This window comes from Saccopteryx leptura, chromosome 6 (genome assembly GCF_036850995.1).
Source record: "Saccopteryx leptura isolate mSacLep1 chromosome 6, mSacLep1_pri_phased_curated, whole genome shotgun sequence".
NCBI classification, from domain to species: Eukaryota; Metazoa; Chordata; class Mammalia; order Chiroptera; family Emballonuridae; genus Saccopteryx; species Saccopteryx leptura.
In genome coordinates, this window is record NC_089508.1 from 152,431,215 (window position 1) to 152,449,494 (window position 18,280).

The 18,280-nt window shown below is 54.3% G+C and overlaps 1 protein-coding gene across 5 annotated transcripts; it reads left to right on the top strand.

The window, feature by feature from the left end:
* The first annotated feature begins 3,576 nt into the window (after window positions 1-3,576).
* RGS14 (regulator of G protein signaling 14) lies at window positions 3,577-18,050 on the top strand. 5 transcript variants are annotated; one of them, XM_066342665.1, is made up of 15 exons: window positions 3,577-3,751; window positions 11,486-11,507; window positions 11,685-11,863; window positions 12,230-12,322; window positions 12,408-12,551; window positions 12,871-13,053; window positions 13,169-13,280; window positions 13,592-13,704; window positions 14,126-14,314; window positions 16,123-16,199; window positions 16,429-16,555; window positions 16,644-16,725; window positions 16,829-16,875; window positions 16,946-17,060; window positions 17,324-18,050. In XM_066342665.1, exons 1-15 carry the CDS (start codon window positions 3,707-3,709, stop codon window positions 17,524-17,526), a joined length of 1,731 nt encoding a protein of 576 aa, XP_066198762.1. In that variant the 5' UTR covers window positions 3,577-3,706; the 3' UTR covers window positions 17,527-18,050. The 5 variants fall into 5 exon arrangements, with proteins under 5 accessions (XP_066198762.1, XP_066198761.1, XP_066198760.1 ...); XM_066342664.1 differs by having other exon boundaries at window positions 13,598-13,704; window positions 14,126-14,329; XM_066342663.1 differs by having other exon boundaries at window positions 3,579-3,751; window positions 14,126-14,329.
* The last annotated feature ends 230 nt before the right edge of the window (window positions 18,051-18,280 follow it).

Sequence of the window (18,280 nt, forward strand, 5' to 3'; positions counted from 1 at the left end):
CAGCCTCAGCAACAGGTCTTCTGAGCTACAACCAATCATAGAACAGCATGTTAGGATTGTGAGCCAATGGGAAATGGATGGTTTGAGTTGGAGGTAGAACGCGAATCGTCCGCGAAGCGCGGCATGCTGGAAATTGTAGTTTTAGTGGGCCTCTCGCGCTCACTGGACAAACGAAGATTATTATCAATATATCGCCCTATATGTACTTGTGATCGCGTCCCTGGAGTAACCTTTCCCAGTCAGAGGGTATAGGATCTCTAATTTGAAGGGGGATGGGGGGCTGAATTCCAACTTCCATGACGCCTCAGACTCCCTGGGTGACCTCGCGTGGGATTTAGCTGGCTCAGGCTTCGCCTGCTCCAGCTTCACTCCTTTGAAATCTTAGCATTACCAGTGATTTGAGGGCGTCCACTACTCCCGGCTCCTCAGGCCCGGTCAGGTTTAAGCAGGACGGCAGTTTTGGATCCTGCGCCGGGACCTCAGTGATGATTGGCACGCATCCAGATCCGAATGGTCATAGTGCCTGCCTGGTGCAGCAAGAAGTGTCCACGAAAGGTGTCAGAAAGCTGGCAGGGGACTAAAGGTTGAAAACTGGTGGTCCACAGCCAAATAGAGCTCTGTTTTACCTACTAATGCTATTCCAATAAGTGTTTTGACTACTGAGTCTTAAATTCACACTAGCAGTCCAAATTTGCATTTTCTCAGGAAAAATGGAAAGATCCAACCAAGCTAAGCCCATGAGCTGCCCCCCTATAAACGCCTTCCTCTTCTAGGTTAACTTACATGCTGACCACTAATTTACCCCACCTGTCTGGCCCCCTAGACATTTCAATTAATGACCCCTGTTATATAATAGATCACAGGGTCAGAACTTGATTGGTTGCTCTTTTATTTTATTTTAGGAAGCTTCCTTTTTGATGAATGAACTTATTTAGGATTAAGTGATGAGACATCTTTTCTAGGTCATATATTTTTGGTGAGCTGTTTTATTATTAAAGTAGTACATACACACACACACACATATATCTATACACTGCTCACAAAAATTAGGGGAATTTCGAAATGAATATGAAGTGATAAAAAAAAGAAGCATTTGATTTTTTTTATTAAACAAGAACATCAGAAAAGCAAACAAGTCAGAGAAAGTTGTTTGATTATGCAAATAAGATGCAAAGCCAATTTTTCTTTCTTTCTTTTTTTTAGAGACAGAGAGAGAGTCAGAGAGAGAGGGATAGATAGGGACAGACAGACAGGAATGGAGAGAGATGAGAAGCCTCAATCATCAGTTTTTCGTTGCGAGACCTTACTTGTTCATTGATTGCTTTCTCATATGTGCCTTGACCGCGAGCCTTCAGCAGACCGAGTAACCACTTGCTTGAGCCAGTGACCTTGGGTCCAAGCTGGTGAGCTTTTGCTCAAACCAGATGAGCCTGCGCTCAAGCTGGTGACCTCGGAGTCTCAAACCTGGGTCCTCTGCATCCCAGTCCAACGCTCTATCCACTGCGCCACCGCCTGGTCAGGCCCAATTTTTCTTTTATTGGTGAAAATGCACTATTCAATGGCTGAAAGTACTGGAGTATCTGCACATTCCCTGATCCCCTAATATTCATGAGCAGTGTATATTACAGACATGCACAACCAGGGTCCTCTGCCACTCTTCTCCCAGGGGTATACCCTTCCAGAGATTTATTTATATCTGTACAAACAAGGACATATACACTCCACTATTTACAGCTTAGGAGATCTCTAACTTGATGTGTAACCTTGCAAAACTCACATCTCTCTGAGTCTCAATTTCCTAATTCGTAAAATGAGAATAATGAGAACCACTCACAAAGAGGTTATAGGGCTCAAACGAGGTCAGGTTGGGAGAAAACCCTGTAGATAGTAAAGCCTCCTCTGAATCCAAGGCCCACATCCATGCCATAGCAGACAGGCAATCTCCACTCTCATCACACACTCTACAACCCCCTCACAGGCACATTCACACTGTCACATACCTTATTACAACCATGTGGGCAATGCTTCAGGCCCCAAAGCACACGTGCCGGCGTGCGCGCACACATACACACCACACACGCACACACACCAAGTCTGAATGAGTCCCTCTGGGTGACCTGGAACAAGGTGTCTGGAAGGAGGAGAGTCAGGGCTGGATGAAAAGATGATTTAACTAGGGCAGTGCTAGCTGCTATAACAAAGAGACACTAATGTGTGTAATGGCTTGAAGTTTATTTCTTACTTAAATGTAATAGTCTAAGGCTACTGTTTCAGGTTGACGGGTGGCTTGCCTTTAAGCATGAATGCAGAGACCCAGGCTTCCTCCTTCATGTGGTTTCACAACCCCTTGGAGACTCATCATCTTCTGTATCTAGCCAACTAAAGAGAAAATTGAATGTGGAGAGCACATGCTACTTCAAAGCCTTCGAGAAACAGCACACCTCATTCTACTCACATTTAATTGGTGGGAGCTAGTCCATGGTCACACCTGACTGCAGGGGAGCCTGGGAAATTAAAATTTAGCCATGTGCCCAAGAAGAAAAGAACATGAATTTGTGGTGAAAAATTACTTAGTTTCTGCCACCAAAGGTTTCCTGGTCACAGCACAGCCCTAGAAGAGGGTAGGGTGTAGAGGGTAGAACATGAAAAAAGGGGTGTCACCTTTTCCCTGTAGAGGGAGGGGCCGGAACTGGGGTGGTGGGTGACTTGAGGGCTCTAAGTCCATCCTTAAAGTAGTGGGTACATGCATGTGTAAGAAAGAGGTGAGCTGAACTAAGGCTTCTGGGTAAAGGGCCTGAGTTCATCTGGGACTAGGCTGAGAGGGAATAGTGGCACTCGTCCAATGACAGGGCTATATCAAGGTAGGATTCATATGTGAGCAAGGGGAGTGTGAATGCACATGGTCTTTGGCACAGATGTTACCTGATCCATGCTTCTGCTTGGGTGGGTGAGCATGGGCATACACACGTGCCTGTGTGCAGGTGTACCTGTCACACGTACTTGTCCATGCACGGAACTGTGTGTACATATGACTGAACACCAGTTGGCCCTTATGAGGGAGAGTCTGTGTGTGTATGACTATGGGAACAGGTGTCCACCTGTCTGCATGCCTGGACAGTGTCTGGGAATAGACATAGTAACTGTATAGGCACGACTCCTTGAGGGAGGGGTGCTGAGTGTGCACATGTCTATCACACAACAGGTATGAGGTAAGGTGTGCTGAATAAAGTCTATTTGTGGATACTCGATGCACATGTCCATAGTATCCCTGCCAGGGTGTTCAAATTTGCCTAGTGTGTGAGCATGCATTTCTGTGTGCTCAGACATGACCTCGGAGCTCCCTGGGCTGGGCCAGACCAGGCTGGGCTCCTCTCTGGGTACACAGAGGCCTCCGCTGTGTATTGGTGCCTGCATGGGCGCTGCAAGTTTGCGTTGGCAATATGTGTGTGTGCATGAATGTGTGTGTAGGAAGAGGCATTCGCTCTCTTAGACCTTGCTTCTTTCTGTGGTTCCGTTTCTATAGAGACACTTCCTGTGGCAGAGAAAAGAGGTAGTGAGCTGGTGTTTCAGGATGTGAGGGCCCACAGGAGTGGAGCTGGGCTCTCTCCACTGCCTGCCTGCCGCCCTACAAGCTCTGGCCGGCAGCGCTGCCCACAGTCCCCATGGTGGGCACCCCCTGTGGTGTAGACTGGTGAACAGCGGAGGCATGCCAGGGAAGCCCAAGCACCTGGGAGTCCCCAACAGGCGCATGGTGAGTTTAGGCTCTGGGCCAGGCCCACGGGGAGGGGTGGGCACACCCAGGGTGGAGCCCAGGAGCACTACCAGCAGGGCTGGGCAAGAGTCTGCATGCTGCTAGCGGGCGGAAGAAGTTGGGTACAGACAGCAGGCTGTGGGACCTGGTGCCCTCACCCAAGACCTTCCAGGATTGGCTTGCTGGAGACCTGGGGTGAGTCTAGGGATCAGACCAGAGCACAGCAGGCACAAGTTTCTGGTCCAGCCCCCACTGTTCCCTCTCCTGCTACTTTGACAGGGCTGCCTACATCCTAGGGTAGCAAGGACAGCTAGCATTCTCCTTGCCCATGCACACCTCTATGGTGGCCCAAGCCCCCACACCTCATTTAGCCTCAGCCCTGCCCTTCTTACCCCAGGTTCTGATATCCAAGGTCAGGTAAGACGCAGCCCTCACAAGGTCACTGCCCTGGAACTGGATCTGCTCCTGAGGCTTCCTGCCATAACTGTCAGTCCTTGGGCAGCCTGGGATGGGTCAGCAGGGTCAGGCCAGGTTGGCACAGTGTATCTATTTTATTCCTGGGATACCAGGAAGGGTAAGGGAAGCTGTGCTTTAGGATCCCCTGGCTGCTGCCCCACCCCCTAAACTCTCTCCTTGTCTGCTTGGCCCCAGATCAGAGCTTCCCTTGGAAGGTCCAGCTTCTTTATTCATTCAGCAGATGGGGCAGGCTGTGCTGGTCCTCCCTTCTCTCCTTAGAATACCAGCCCACTTTGGCAGGTCCCTAGTTCCTCCTAACAACCCCAGAAAGTCCAGACTGTGTCCTAGCTTCCCACTAGGCCCTGGCCAGTATTGTGGGACAAAGCCAATAGGTTTAGGGAGACCTGGATTCGTCTCAGCTCTGTACTCCCTTACGAGGGGGTTCTCTCTGACACTCAGTTTCTTTCATCTGTAAAATGAGGAGGATAGAACAGATTTCAAAGGCTTGTTGAGATGGTTAAGTGGAATAATGAATACAAGACCCCTGACCCATTGTGAGGGTTCTCAAACCCCGCCTTCATAATCGGCCCCTCCTCAAGGGTCCCCTGCCTCACCAAGAAGCTGAGCCACTCCCACACCCACTCCTGATTCCTAATTCTTGAGATCTGTTTCCATCTCTCCTCTTCCAACACCTTTTTTTTTTTTTTCTGTATTTTTCTGAAGCCAGAAATGGGGAGAGACAGTCAGACAGACTCCGCATGCGCCCGACCGGGATCCACCCAGCACGCCCACCAGGGGGCGACGCTCTGCCCACCAAGGGGCGATGCTCTGCCCCTCCGGGGTGTCGCTCTGTTGTGACCAGAGCCACTCTAGCGCCTGGGGCAGAGGCCGAGGAGCCATCCCCAGCGCCCGGGCCATCTTTGCTCCAATGGAGCCTCGGCTGCAGGAGGGGAAGAGAGAGACAGAGAGGAAGGAGGGGGGGGGGGTGGAGAAGCAAATGGGCGCTTCTCCTGTGTGCCCTGGCCGGGAATCGAACCTGGGACTTCTGCACGCCAGCCGACGCTCTACCACTGAGCCAACCGGCCAGGGCCTCTTCCAACACCTTTTTTTTTTTTTTTTTTTTTTTTTTTACTTTCTGAAGCTGGAAACGGGGAGAGACAGCCAGACAGACTCCCGCATGTGCCCGACCGGGATCCACCCGGCACGCCCACCAGGGGGCGATGCTCTGCCCCTCTGGGGCGTCGCCCTGCCGCGACCAGAGCCACTCTAGCGCCTGGGGCAGAGGCCAAGGAGCCATCCCCAGCGCCCGGGCCATCTTTGCTCCAATGGAGCCTCGGCTGCAGGAGGGGAAGAGAGAGACAGAGAGGAAGGAGGGGGGGGGTGGAGAAGCAAATGGGCGCCCCTCCTATGTGCCCTGGCCGGGAACCGAACCCGGGTCCCCCGCACGCCAGGCCGACGCTCTACCGCTGAGCCAACCGGCCAGGGCCTCTTCCAACACCTTTATTGCCCAGTCCCATGCTGGCTGGGTGGGAGAGAAGCAGCCCCTCCAAATGGGCTGAGTTGCCCACCTCACTGTCTACCATCAACCTAACTGAAAGTTCAAGAACCCATGGGCCTCACACTCCTACCCCAGAGGCATGACACGTGGGTGTCCAGGCCAAGGATGACCATGCCCACTGTCATGCCCACCCCAGATGGCAGCTGAGGGGCCAGAGATAGACCCTGCCTCTGCCCTTCCCTCGTCAACTATGTCTACTCTGCCCAAAGTCATTCAGAACAAGGATGTCCCCGGCCTCAGCAAGCCCACAGGCTTTCCTTTTAGCAGCCTGCACACACAAGTGTATCTTTTCCTTCCTGGGCCTGTTCTGAATGTCCTGTGCTACCTCTAGGAATGCCGAGGGCCACAGATTGGCCACTTGCTGGTCAACAGGAGCTTTTTTTTTTTTTTTTTTAATTTATTCATTTTAGAGAGGGGGAGAGAGAGAGAAAGAAATAGAGGGAGAAGGGGGAGGAGCAGGAAGCATCAACTCCCACATGTGCCTTGACCAGGCAAGCCAGGGTTTTGAACCGGCGACCTCAGTGTTTCCACATTGACTCTTTATCCACTGCGCCACCACAGGTCAGGCAACAGGAGCTTTTGAGGTCATGCTTGACGAAAACAGGAGGGACGGCAGGCATAGAGAGGCACTTTTTGAGCCAGGTGCCTGGCTCCTTCCATGAATTACCTCCCAATGGAGAAATTAATGACTTGCTGAGGGTAGCCGGCAGGTATAGGGGCCCGCATTTGAACCCAGCTGGTCTGACTCAATGCCAGGGCTCCTCTGCCTTCCCCACCTGCCTGGCTTGTTCTCCCCCACCTTCCCCAGATGCCACTCTACCCACCATCATTCCCTGCAGAGGCAATTTTATTTGTTAGCCTTGTCTTCCTGCCACTTAGCATGTCAGGCAGTTGCAATGAAACCTGTCACTTAGAGATGACTCCCAGCCCCTCTCCCAAAGATGTCTTCACACAGCCCCACCCATCACTTCATTTGTTCATTCATTCATCCAACACCCCTCCTTCAGACCTGCTCTGTGCCAACCCTGTCCCAGGCACTCAAGACCCCGGCCCATTATTTTGTCCCTGCTCTCAGGCAGCTCCCAGTCCAGCAAGATACGTGGGCACAAATAACAGAATAAAATTCAAGTTTGAGTAGGAGCTGCTGGTCAGGGCTAGAGAAAGCTTGAGGAGGGAGAACTAACCTCTCCTCTGACTTGGAGCATTGTGGAGGATGTCCTAAAGGATGTGCCAGCTGGCAGAGGCATGGCATGGGGAAGGCCCAGATGTGGGAGCACTGGGGCAGGGTGGTTATTGAGTGCTCTCACCCTTGGGAAGATGGTTAATCTTCCCCACCTAACAAGGACATCTGCAAAGGCCACTGTACCTCTGGGGCACCCAGCTCGTGGCCAGGCTCTGAGGGACAGATGGCCTTACAAAGGGGCCAAGTCTGGGGCCAACTCCACAGATCTGGCTCAGTCTGAAGGGGCCAGGCTCCTAGGTTTTTCTGGGCCTCAGTTTCCCCAAGATAGGATGAAATGAGAGATGATACAGAGTTCCCAGCACAGAAGACACTCAGTAAATTGGCCCTCCCTTTGAGGTCTGAGGTCTGACCCCTCCAGGGGTCAGGATTCATGAGGAGCCCCTGGTCCCTTCACCCCCAATTTGCCTTGCCCCCTGTGGCTGAAGGCTGAGGCCCTGGGCCTCCCAGATCCCCTGGGATGTCTCCTTTCCACTCTGGGAGGCTGCTGAGTGGAGGGAAGACCTCAGGCTCCACGTCAGACACGCTTGGGTTCCAATTTCAGCTCAGCCACTTCCTAACTGTGTGACTTCTTTTTTTTTTTTTTTTTTTTAAATTTATTTATTTATTCATTTTAGAGAGGAGAGGGAGAGACAGAGGGAGAGAGAGAGAGGAGAAACAGAGAGAGAGAAGAGGGGGAGGAGCGAGGAGCTGGAAGCATCAACTCCCATATGTGCCTTGACCAGGCAAGCCCAGGGTTTCGAACCGGCGACCTCAGCATTTCTAGGTCGATGCTTTATCCACTACGCCACCACAGATCAGGCGACTTTGGGCTGGTGAGATGGGAGTGGTAATAGCAGCTACAGGAGAACAGGATGTGAGGATGGAGTGAGAACAAGGACCATGGGTTGGGGATGCCACTGGCCACCACACCCTTCCTCATCCTCTCTTCCCCTTTTCTCCCTATGTACTCACCACTTCTCAGGCTAGCCAGGGTGGAGCAAGGCCAGACTGGCTCAGTACAACTTCCCCAGATCTGGGAGCGAGCCAGGGCAGGTCAGAACCTGGCCAGCAACATCAGCATGAGGTCAGTGGAGCCCCTGACCGCTACATAGCTGCTGCTTCCACATATGGGCCTTGTTCACCCTTCCCAGCAGCCCAAACAGGTTGGGAACACTGAGCCCCATGCTACCCAGGGGAAAACTGAGGCCTAGAGAGAACAAGTTACTTGCCCTGGAACAGTGGAACTGGAATTGAACTCCATCTCTGCCTCCTCCCACCTCTGGATCTCAGTCCCTATGCTGTCTCAGCCTTGATTGTACAGATCAACAACTAGCAGAGCCCAAGGGGCTCAGGAAGGTGAACAGCAGGCGGCAGAGGTGGGGTGTTAGGAGGTGAAGCATCCCTGGTGGAGGGGGTGATGGGGCCATGTAGGAGGGCAGAGGAAGGTTATTTGGGGCCCTGACAGTTGCTTGGGAGCACTGGGGCAAGGAGGGTGCTTCGTGGGAGGGAGTTCAGGTTGATTCTCTCCTACAACCCAGGCCTGCCCTCCAGGAACTACCTGAGTAATAGGGGAGAGAGGCCCAGATATGGGTGGGCAGAAGGTTGGTGAGCACATGGATTCTGGCAACTGGTATTTAAGGAAGACTGATGTCAATGGGCAGAGATTAGAGAGCCATAGGGTAGTGGAGCAGGTGCAGATTCCAGGCAGAGGAAACAGCAAAGCAGGAAGCAGGATTATGTAGGGGTGAGGGGAAACAGGAACGTTTGATAGAGTGTAGGGTGAAAGTGAGAGTGAGGGAAAGAGGAGGCTGAAGGGGTTCATTAGTCAGGCCCAGGTGGAGCTTTAGCTATAACCCAGCCTTATGTGGCCCCCCAAAGCAGGGAATGAGGCCTGGGGAGGACCTGGGAGCTGGCCCCATCTGAAGACACAGAAAGGCAATTTGACCTAATGCAAAGAATAAAACAAATTGGAGTGAGAGCTGCTTTAGTGTGGGAACCTTTGCCCTCTCAGGAGTCCTGGCCTGCCCTAGCAGTTATGGGGTCTGAGCAAGAAAGAGTCTGAGGACCAGGTTGGAGGGCAGGTCAGAGAGAGGCTAGTGGGTATGGGAAGAGGCAGGACCAAGTGGCACCCTTGGAGTGGGAGAAGAGTCAGGACATGAGGGCAGAGGGCTCTGACAGTGGCAATGAGGTTGGGAACAGCCTGGGCAGACAAGTGCCAGGAAGGGCAAGAGCTGGCTGGAAGAGACTCGTCATCCTCACGCACCCCAGTAGTTGGGACTTTCTCCTACAGCTGTGGAAAGTGACAGATCAATGAAGCTTTCAGATGGGGGAGAGGAAAGGTAGGAAGGTGAGGGCTGGGCAGGCTGGGGCAAGATGCACTGGGAACTGATCCCAGGCCCAGTGTGCCTGCAAAAACTTTTCTTCCTCCTCAGCAATGTCTTATCTCAGTGCTCCAGGTGTAGAGGAGGCTCAGGGAGGAGACCACAGTTGAGACTCTGGACAAAGGCCGGATTGTATTTGAACCTAGGTCTGACAGACCCAACACCGCGCTCGCTCCTCTATGGCACGGCTCATAAACTTGAAAGCGGGAGCGGTGTCAGACACCAATACTAGTACAACAATAGTAATGTTCTTTGAATAGTCACTATCTGGCCCATGCAGCCAAGGTAGCCATGCTGGAAGGAGCTCAGGGTAGCTGGGGCCTTACAGTCTCAAACTGGAGACAGAAAGCAAGGGTTTTCTTTAAAGCTCCTGATAAATATGAGAAACCTCTTCAAACTTAAAAAGAAAAAGAATTCTGAGGGCTAAGATATCAGTAGTGTCCCTACATATCTTCAGGCCAGCTCAGGCCCACTAGGAGTGACCTGAGTGCCCAGGTGCAAGTGAGGAGCAGAGAGGGCAACAGCCAGGAGCGCAGAAAGAGGCTTCCTGTGGTGAGGGGTGTTGCAGACCTGTTTCCAGTGGGGATGGAAAGAAGGAACAGGTGGAAGCCCCTGTGACAGGGCCTAGTGAGAATGTAGGAGGTGAGAGGAATTAGGGATGACTCAGCCCTGGTGTTGGGAGCTCAGATGATGGAAAGAAAGACAAGATGCAGGGAAGCTGGTTGGGTACTCTGCTGTGGTGGTGGCAGAGGTGGCATCCACTTGGGACTAGATGAGTTTGAAGGATTTGTGGGACATTTGGGTGGAGTTGTTAACAGAAAGTTGGCTTGGCTTTGTGCATCTGGAAAGACGTGGGTGGAAGAAAGGGCCCAGGACAGAGTCAGGAGGGACAGAGGCCACCTTGCATGGGTAGGAGATGACAAGGAACCTGGAGGAGCTTCTAGGAAGGTAGGAAAACCAAGTAAGAGTCATTTTGAAAGGAGTGTTTTTCTGTTTCACTAATGGTTGGGATCCCCAGAGAAGTCTGAGCTGTGCCCAGAGGGGAGGAAGGAGGATGGAGTTGGTCTCAACAACAGCGCTGCTCACAGTGTGGCCCATGGAGCAACAGCAGCACCTAGGAGCTCATTAGCCATGAAGAGTCTTAGGCCCCATTCTGGACCCACTGAACCTGAATCACTGGAGGTGGAACCCTTCCAATCTTTCTAATGCATACTGAGGTTTGAGACCCTTGGCCCAAAGAGGAAACAGTTGCAATAAGGTGATCATTAGCTACAGAGGAACTTCTCCCTCCTCAAAGACAACAGCAAATATTGACATAGCACTTACCACAGATGGCCACTGATTTGGTCCTGCCTGACCAGGCAGTGGCGCAGTGGATGGAGCGTCAGACTGGATGTGGAAGGACCCAGGTTAGAGACCCCGAAGTCACCAGCTTGAGAGCGGCCTCATCTGACTTGAGCAAAAAGCTCACCAGCTTGGACCCAAGGTCGCTGGCTCGAGCAAGGGATTACTAGGTGTGCTGAAGGCCCGCGGTCAAGGCACATATGAGAAAGCAATCAATGAACAACTAAGGAGTCACAATGAAAAACTGATGATTGATACTTCTCATCTCTCTCCGTTCCTGTCTGTCTGTCCCTATCTATTCCTCTCTCTGACTCTCTCTCTATCCCTGTAAAAAAAAAAAAAAAAAAAATTAAACTGATTTGGTCCTCCCAATGGCCCCAAGAAGTAAGTTACTATTATTATCATCATCCCTTATTTCCAGATGGAGACAAACAAGTAACTTGCTCAAAGTCATACAGCTAGTAAGTGGCAGAGACAGGATACCAAGTCCGTGTTCCTACCCACCATGCTTTATACCTGGGCTTACCCAGCAGGCTGGAGGGGTGACTGGAAAATACCAGGCATAATTTCCAGCACACACAGGTTGCCACATGATGGGAGGGGAGCCAGGGACAACCTAAGCTAAACCTGTACAGTGACCTAACCGGGAATGGCCAGCATGGCCCTCCAGGCAGAGGAGAGCACAGCTCCTGTCCTGGGGACTGGGCCCAGAACTGTCCTTTGGGAATTCATCTTGGGCTCTCTTCTGATTTTCTACTTCGGGTCTCTTGTAGGTTTTGGCTGTCTCAGATGGAGGTAAGTGACAGGGCATGTGACAGAAGCCTGGCTGGGGGTGGGGTGTGGTGTATGTGGATATAAGGTGGGATACCCCTGCCACTTGCTATCTTTCCTAGGCAAGTGTCTGCAGATGGGATTGGGTCAAGGGCTGGGGAAGGCCACAAGGCTCACTTCCACTTGCCCTTCCCCCTGCAGAGCTGAGCAGCACAGTGGAACCCCAGGACCAGAGTGAGGGCCGAGGCAGCTCCCTTAGCGTCCACAGCCTCCCCAGTGGCCCCAGCAGCCCCTTCCCCACTGAGGAGCAGCGTGTGGCCAACTGGGGCCTGTCCTTTGAGCGGCTGCTGCAGGACCCACTGGGCCAAGCTTACTTCACAGTAAGCCCTGGGGTGGGATGGGATGGGATGAGATGGGATAGGGAGGGTGCGTGGCAGGGGTTGAAGGGCATGGAGAGAGCTTCAGGCTGGCCAGTGGGACTCCTCTATCAGCTGCCTTTTCCATAGCTTTTCTTTGGAACCCTCCTGCTCTTTTCCCAGCTGGGAACTTTGCTTCTCTCTGTCCTTGTCTCTACCTTTTATGTTCTCTCTGTGCCTCTGGATCTGGCCTCACTGATCCGACTGGCACTATCAGTCTGGCTTGGCCTCTTGGCCCTGAGTTTCTATCCCAATCTCTCTGACTGCATACCTTGACAGGGTCTCTGTGACTCCTGACTGCCTTCTTCTCTACCCACATCCACCCCTCAGGAGTTCCTGAAGAAGGAGTTCAGTGCCGAGAACCTGACTTTCTGGAAGGCCTGCGAACACTTCCAGCAGATCCCTCCCAGCAACACCCAGAAGGTGAGAGGAAGAGGAAGCTCAGGCCGAGAGGTGGGACCAGGGCCTGAGCGGTGCCCCTGACCTTCTCCTGTCCCTCGTGCCCCAGCTAACTCAGGAGGCTCACAATATCTACCAAGAGTTCCTATCCAGCCAGGCAATGAGCCCCGTGAACATTGACCGGCAGGCCTGGCTGGGGGAGGAGGTGCTGGCAGACCCCCGACCAGACATGTTCCGGGCACAGCAGCTTCAGGTGAGCGGGCGTGGCCTTGGAAGGGAGCTCAACGGAGCAGAGGCGGGGCCAGGTCCAGGGGCGGAGCCTGACGGGAACGAGCGGTGGGGTAGAGTAGGGAAGGAGCAGATTTGCTTGTGGGCATAGGGACAAATAAATGCGGTGGCAGGGCGCTGTTCAGCGGTAGATACCAGGAGCTGCAGTGAAAAAACGGGCCAGGGGCGGGGCCTAGCAAAGGTAAGGGCGGAGCCTAGTCGAGGTTGGAGCGGAGCCAAGAGTAGGGGCGGGGCCTAGGGGCTCCTTTCCTAGGTTAGGGACCAGACCAACTCCCCGGGCCCAGCCTGGAACTCCGGCTCACCGCCGCGGCGCCTGCCCACAGATCTTCAACTTGATGAAGTTCGACAGCTATGCGCGCTTCGTCAAGTCCCCGCTGTACCGCGAGTGCCTCCAGGCGGAGGCCGAGGGGCGCCCCCTCAGGGAACCTGGCTGCTCGCGCCTTGGCAGTCCGGACGCCAGCAGGAAGGTGCTGACGAGGGGCTGTGGGGGGCAGGAGACCCGGTGCAGATCTGTGGGGTTGCCCAAGGTCTGCGTACGGGCCAGGGCCCGGCTTGGTGCCAGCGCCTTCCCTGTCCCCGCAGAAACCGAAGCTGAAGCCCGGGAAGTCGCTGCCGCTGGGTGTGGAGGAGTTGGGGCAGCTGCCGTCCTCTGAGGGCCCTGGGGGTCGCCCTCTCCGCAAGTCCTTCCGCAGGGGTGAGGGCAGGAACAGGTCTCAGAGAAGAAGGGGGGCTGGAGTTTAGGAAAGCCTTGAGAAACGTTCAGACTTTTCCCACAGTCTGTACATTCGTGAAAACCGAAATAAATTCAAGTCCCTGTGGCCACCACGTTCCCCCCGTGGTTTGGTGAAGTCTGCAATGCCCCTTCAGTAGCGATGCTTGTAAGAACCCGAACCACGTTAGACGCAGGCAGAAGAGCTCCAACGGGGTCCACCCCTGCGGAGAGGCCTCAGCTCAGGAGTGAGGGTGGAGAGGGGGCTGCCCTGCTCATTGCTCCCTTTCCCCTAGAACCAGCGGGCACGGGGTCAAATTCGGCCTTGCGACGAGAGTCCCAGGGCTCCCTCAACTCCTCCGCCAGTCTGGACCTTGGCTTCCTTGCCTTTGTCAGCAGCAAATCTGAGGTAAGCCGACTGCTGGGGAAGATGAAGTGCGGGGGGTGAGGGCCACTACTCAGGTCCCTTTGTGTGGCTGCAATCATTCCCAGTCACCATCTCACTTCCACCTTCCCAGCTTGCTCCCCACAGCCAGCCCTCTGCCTCCTTACTTTCTGCCTGTTCTCACCACTTTGGGCCCCGTGCATGTCATAGGTGCACATCCTCTTCAGCCGGTGTGTGCGCATGGCGGGAGGGGGGGGGGGTCAGTTAGTGGATCTGCCTCTGGGTGCCCACATGCCTAGTCCAGCATACATGTGTTCCTGTAGGAAGACAGGTGTGCTCTTGGGTGTGTGTGCATTCGTGCACGGGTGTACTCTAGTGAGCTTACCTGTCTGCATGCCCTTGGTTGTGTACACTTGACCTTCCTACCACTCCTGCCCTGAATTAGAGCCATCGGAAGAGCCTTGGGAGCTCAGAAGGTGAGAGTGAAAGCCAGCCAGGGAAATACTGCTGCGTGTACCTGCCCGATGGCACAGCCTCCTTGGCCCTGGCCCGACCTGGCTTCACCATTCGTGCCATGCTGGCAGGCATCTGTGAGAAACGAGGCCTCTCTCTACCTGACATCAAAGTCTACCTGGTGGGCAATGAGCAGGTGTGAACCTGGCCTAGTCCCTAACTCTAACTCCCTTCCTGATATTGATCACAACCCCATTCCTGTCTCTGCTCAGTCAGCTATGACCTCAACCCCAATTCTATTCCCCCCCCCAATTCCATTCTTAACTCCCTGGACCAACCCTAATTCCAACTCCATACCCTATCCTCACTCCCTTGCCAACTCCAGCTCCTCCCCACCCTAACCCTCTCTCCCCATGCCCAACTTTAAATCAACCCACTACCAACTCCTCACTCAAACTCAGATATCCACTCTCACCTCCAAAAATCCTATCCCTACCCCACTGCATCCTGGTTTCCAGCTTTACCCATCACCCTCATTCTGATGGCTTCTGGGATGTAAAGTGGGGAGAACCCCTGCTGGAGGAAGGTTTTTCCCCAGAACTTCTAGCTCAGACTGCCCATCTCTGAAATGACCATTTGGGGGAGCCCTCATCTCCTTTGCCACCAGGAAAATCCAAACACACCTAACCTATGAAAACTTTTTTTGAGGTGCAAACTAGCATAGCTTTAAAGAGGATTCTAGGGGAAAACTCACTTTAAACTAAGGCATCCAGTAAGGGGATCTAAAGAAAGAATGCTGCATCTCAGAAGACCTGTCAGGACTTTATTTACCCGGCATACAATTCCTAAGGTCCTGACAGGTGGGTGGGCAGAGGGACCTAGGCCCAAGCTCTGTCCTTCAGGTTCACTGGCTGGAGGGAAGCAAGGCAGAATGTGGTCAGGGAGGAGGCACCGAACTTCCAGAGGGTCTCTGGGGTGAGGAGAGGCATTTCTGGTCTGTCCCAGGAAGGCTTCCTAGAAAAGGCAGCAGTTGATGAGGATGAGGAGTTTGCCTGTCAGAGCTGTGGGAGCAGGATATTCCAGGCAGAGGGAAGAGTTTAAGGGAAGGGCTGGGGGTGGGTAAAAGAAGTGCAGAGCCTATTCAGTGGCCCAGAGTGTGGGAGTGTGAGGGCAGGAGTGGGAAGAGCTCTGCCCATTCTCTCAGGCCTCCAGGGCAGCCTCCACAGCCCAGATGGGCTTTCATATCTGCTAAATATAACTTTCCCACCCACACTCCACCTGTCCCTACAGCACAACACAGGCCCATGGCAGGGAACAAGCTGCCTCCCTGCCCCGGGCTGGTGTGGGCCACAGAGCCATTGGGGGTAGTCATCACTATGGCTACTGTTTCTGTACCTACTGTGTGCCAGGCTGTATGCCAGACCCTTTACCTCCCCCAGGTCTCACAGTAGACTTGGGGAAGAACCCCTTTTGCAGTGAGGAGATAAGAAGTGTTCTGATGGAGAGAAGTGGACAAATGTCCAAAAAGGGACAAGTCCTATGTGGCTGACCCAAAGTGGGGGGTGAGGGAGGAAACACGTCCAGCTGGTCTGGGTGGGTTTCACAGGCCTGAGGAACAAGGGATAGCTGTCCAGGATGCAAATCTGTCCTGGCCAGGAAGAGGCATCCTATGATTCAGGACCTAAACCTGCCTCCTAACCAAACAACCCTTTTACCATTTTGTGCCACCGCACCCCCATGTTTCCCATAACTGCCTTCCTTTTGCAAGTCTGTCCAGCATTCCTGCCACCCTTCTCCCTGACCTTGGCCATGCCAGGTTCCAAGTCCAGCCTGGTCTCTACCGCATCCGCACCTCTAGGGCTCACCTGCCCATCCGCCCTTCCCTCTAAACTTTGGGTCAGACAACCGAGGAAGTGAAGGTGGTTTCCTCGGACAGCGGGGATAATTAGGGGTGGAGGAAGGGACTCAGACCCTGCCTGGCGTCTGCAGAAGGCCCTGGTCCTGGATCAGGACTGCACCGTGCTGGCGGACCAGGAAGTGAGACTGGAGAACAGGATCACCTTCGAGTGAGTGCCCTTCCCACGAGGCTTGGGTCGGGGTAGAAGTTCAAACTGCGGTGCTACCCTGCAGGTCCCGCCCCTTGTGCTAACCCCTTCCCCTGGGCTAAGTTCCCATCCCCCAAGCTGGCCCTCCTCTCAGGTTCAGGCTCCGCCCCTTCTTGGGGCTGGCGGGTTTGGGTTAGGAGGAGAGGTGGGCCGGCTCTGCACCCTTCCGCAGCCTGAGGGTCCCATGCAGGCTCGAGCTGGCGGGTCTGCACCGTGTGGTGCGGGTCTCGGCCAAACCTACCAAGCGGCTGCAGGAGTCACTGCTCCCCATCCTAGCGAAGCACGGCCTGAGCCCGCAACAGGTGGAGCTACGCCGGGTGAGCCTCTGGGCCGCGGGGCTGGGGCAGGCGCGGGGCGGCGGGGAGCGGGCTGCCTGTCCTGCGGGATGCTGACCTGTCCCCGCAGCCAGGCGAGAAGCAGCCACTGGATCTGGGAAAGCTAGTGAGCTCGGTGGCGGCCCAAAGACTAGTTTTGGACACTCTCCCAGGTAAGGGATGTTGGCCCGGGGCGTGGTCTCCAGGGCCGGCTCCTGACCCAGGAGTAAGGGGGTCAGGAGGAGGCAAACACAGAGGGTTCGCTCTCTGCTCCAGGTGCAAAGATTTCCGAAGCTGGTGACACATCAGCCTGCCGTAGCCAGGTGAGCCAGGTGGGGAACCCTCTTTTGCCCAGCACACCTCTCCTTGTAGCTCTGACCCCACTTCTTGCAGGGCGACCTGCCTAGAACCCAGGACAGGGCCACCCATCACCCTCCACTGCCACTCAGCTCTTTGGCTGAGATTCCTAGTAGTGTAACTGGGAAGCGACAGACCTGTGACATTGAAGGTACATTGGGATGGTGGGGGCTAGGGACCAGCGGGGTTGGGACCATTGAGGTGGCATCAGGGGCCTAGATGTCACTGGAGCTGGAACAGGAGGGCTGGGAGCCATTGGGGTTGGGGGACCAGCAGGGCTGGGATAGGAGGATGGGAAGCAGCATTGGTGCTGAGGTCAGGGAGCCTATGGCCTTAGTATGGTCAGCAGGACTGTGGTGGACTAGTGCGGGCAGGTCTGAGCAGGTAGATCCCCTGACTCTGTGGCCCCGCCAGGCCTGGTGGAGCTGCTGAACCGAGTACAAAGCAGTGGGGCCAATGACCAAAGGGGCCTTCTGCGCAAAGAGGACCTGGTGCTTCCAGAATTTCTGCAGCTGCCTGCCCAAGGGCCCAATTCCCAGGAGGCCACACCACAGACTGAATCATCAGCCCAGCCCAAGGGGGGGCCCTCGGACTTCACTGCTCATTCAGCCCTCTGACTGCTGTCCAACAGTCCAGGCTAACTGCATGGCACCTGGTGGGCCAAGCATGCCACGGTCCCACTCTGCATGCTCTGTCTGTGCTGTGAGTGTCCCTGGCCCCTTTCTGCCTCAGGCAGGCCCGAAGGAAGAGCCAGGAGGGGTAGAGAGAGGTTCAGAGGAGCCACCCCCCATAGCTGCCACCACTTGATTCCTCACATGCCCGTACACTCATCCCTTGCAGCCAGGCCACTAGGGGGAGGTGGGGCTCCCCTCCTTCCTTCTCCCACACCTGTGCCAGTATGCTCAATACAGAGGAGCAGTGTTGGCAGTGCCAGCCTCCCCACTCTGTGCCAAACCACATCAGGTAGCAGGAGGAGGGGCAGGCCCCTCCTCAGAGAGCTGGTGTGAGTGAGACCTGAGGAGCAGCCCCTCCCTCTACCCACTAAACTCTATTGGACATACTGATTTTGCAGTTGGCTTGGGGCAGCTGGGTTTGTCCTGGATGTATAATATTGTTATTATAATAATTATTATTAGTCTGCCGTGAGGTGTGTTCCTTGTGTATCCTGTACCTACCCCGAAACCACACTGCATGTGTCACCAAGGTCACAGTGCCTGGAAGCTCTTGGGGACCTCAGGATGTGTCCCCTGACTTCCTGTTATCAGAACTTCTCTTCCTGACTGCACAGAATATGGGGGTAAAAGAGAGAGAGAAGAGAGAGAGAGAACACATAAGAGGTAGAAAGGCAAGGGGAAGACCCCTCTGGGAAAC

What these genes read in the sequence shown, in the direction of transcription:
- RGS14 (XM_066342663.1), top strand. Translation starts at nt 3,707, where the DNA reads ATGCCAGGGAAGCCCAAGCACCTGGGAGTCCCCAACAGGCGCATG. An exon ending in GAGTCCCCAACAGGCGCATG is followed by an intron (nt 3,752 to 11,485) that starts GTGAGTTTAGGC and finishes GGTCTCTTGTAG; the next exon opens with GTTTTGGCTGTCTCAGATGG. An exon ending in CATCAGCCTGCCGTAGCCAG is followed by an intron (nt 16,876 to 16,945) that starts GTGAGCCAGGTG and finishes CACTTCTTGCAG; the next exon opens with GGCGACCTGCCTAGAACCCA.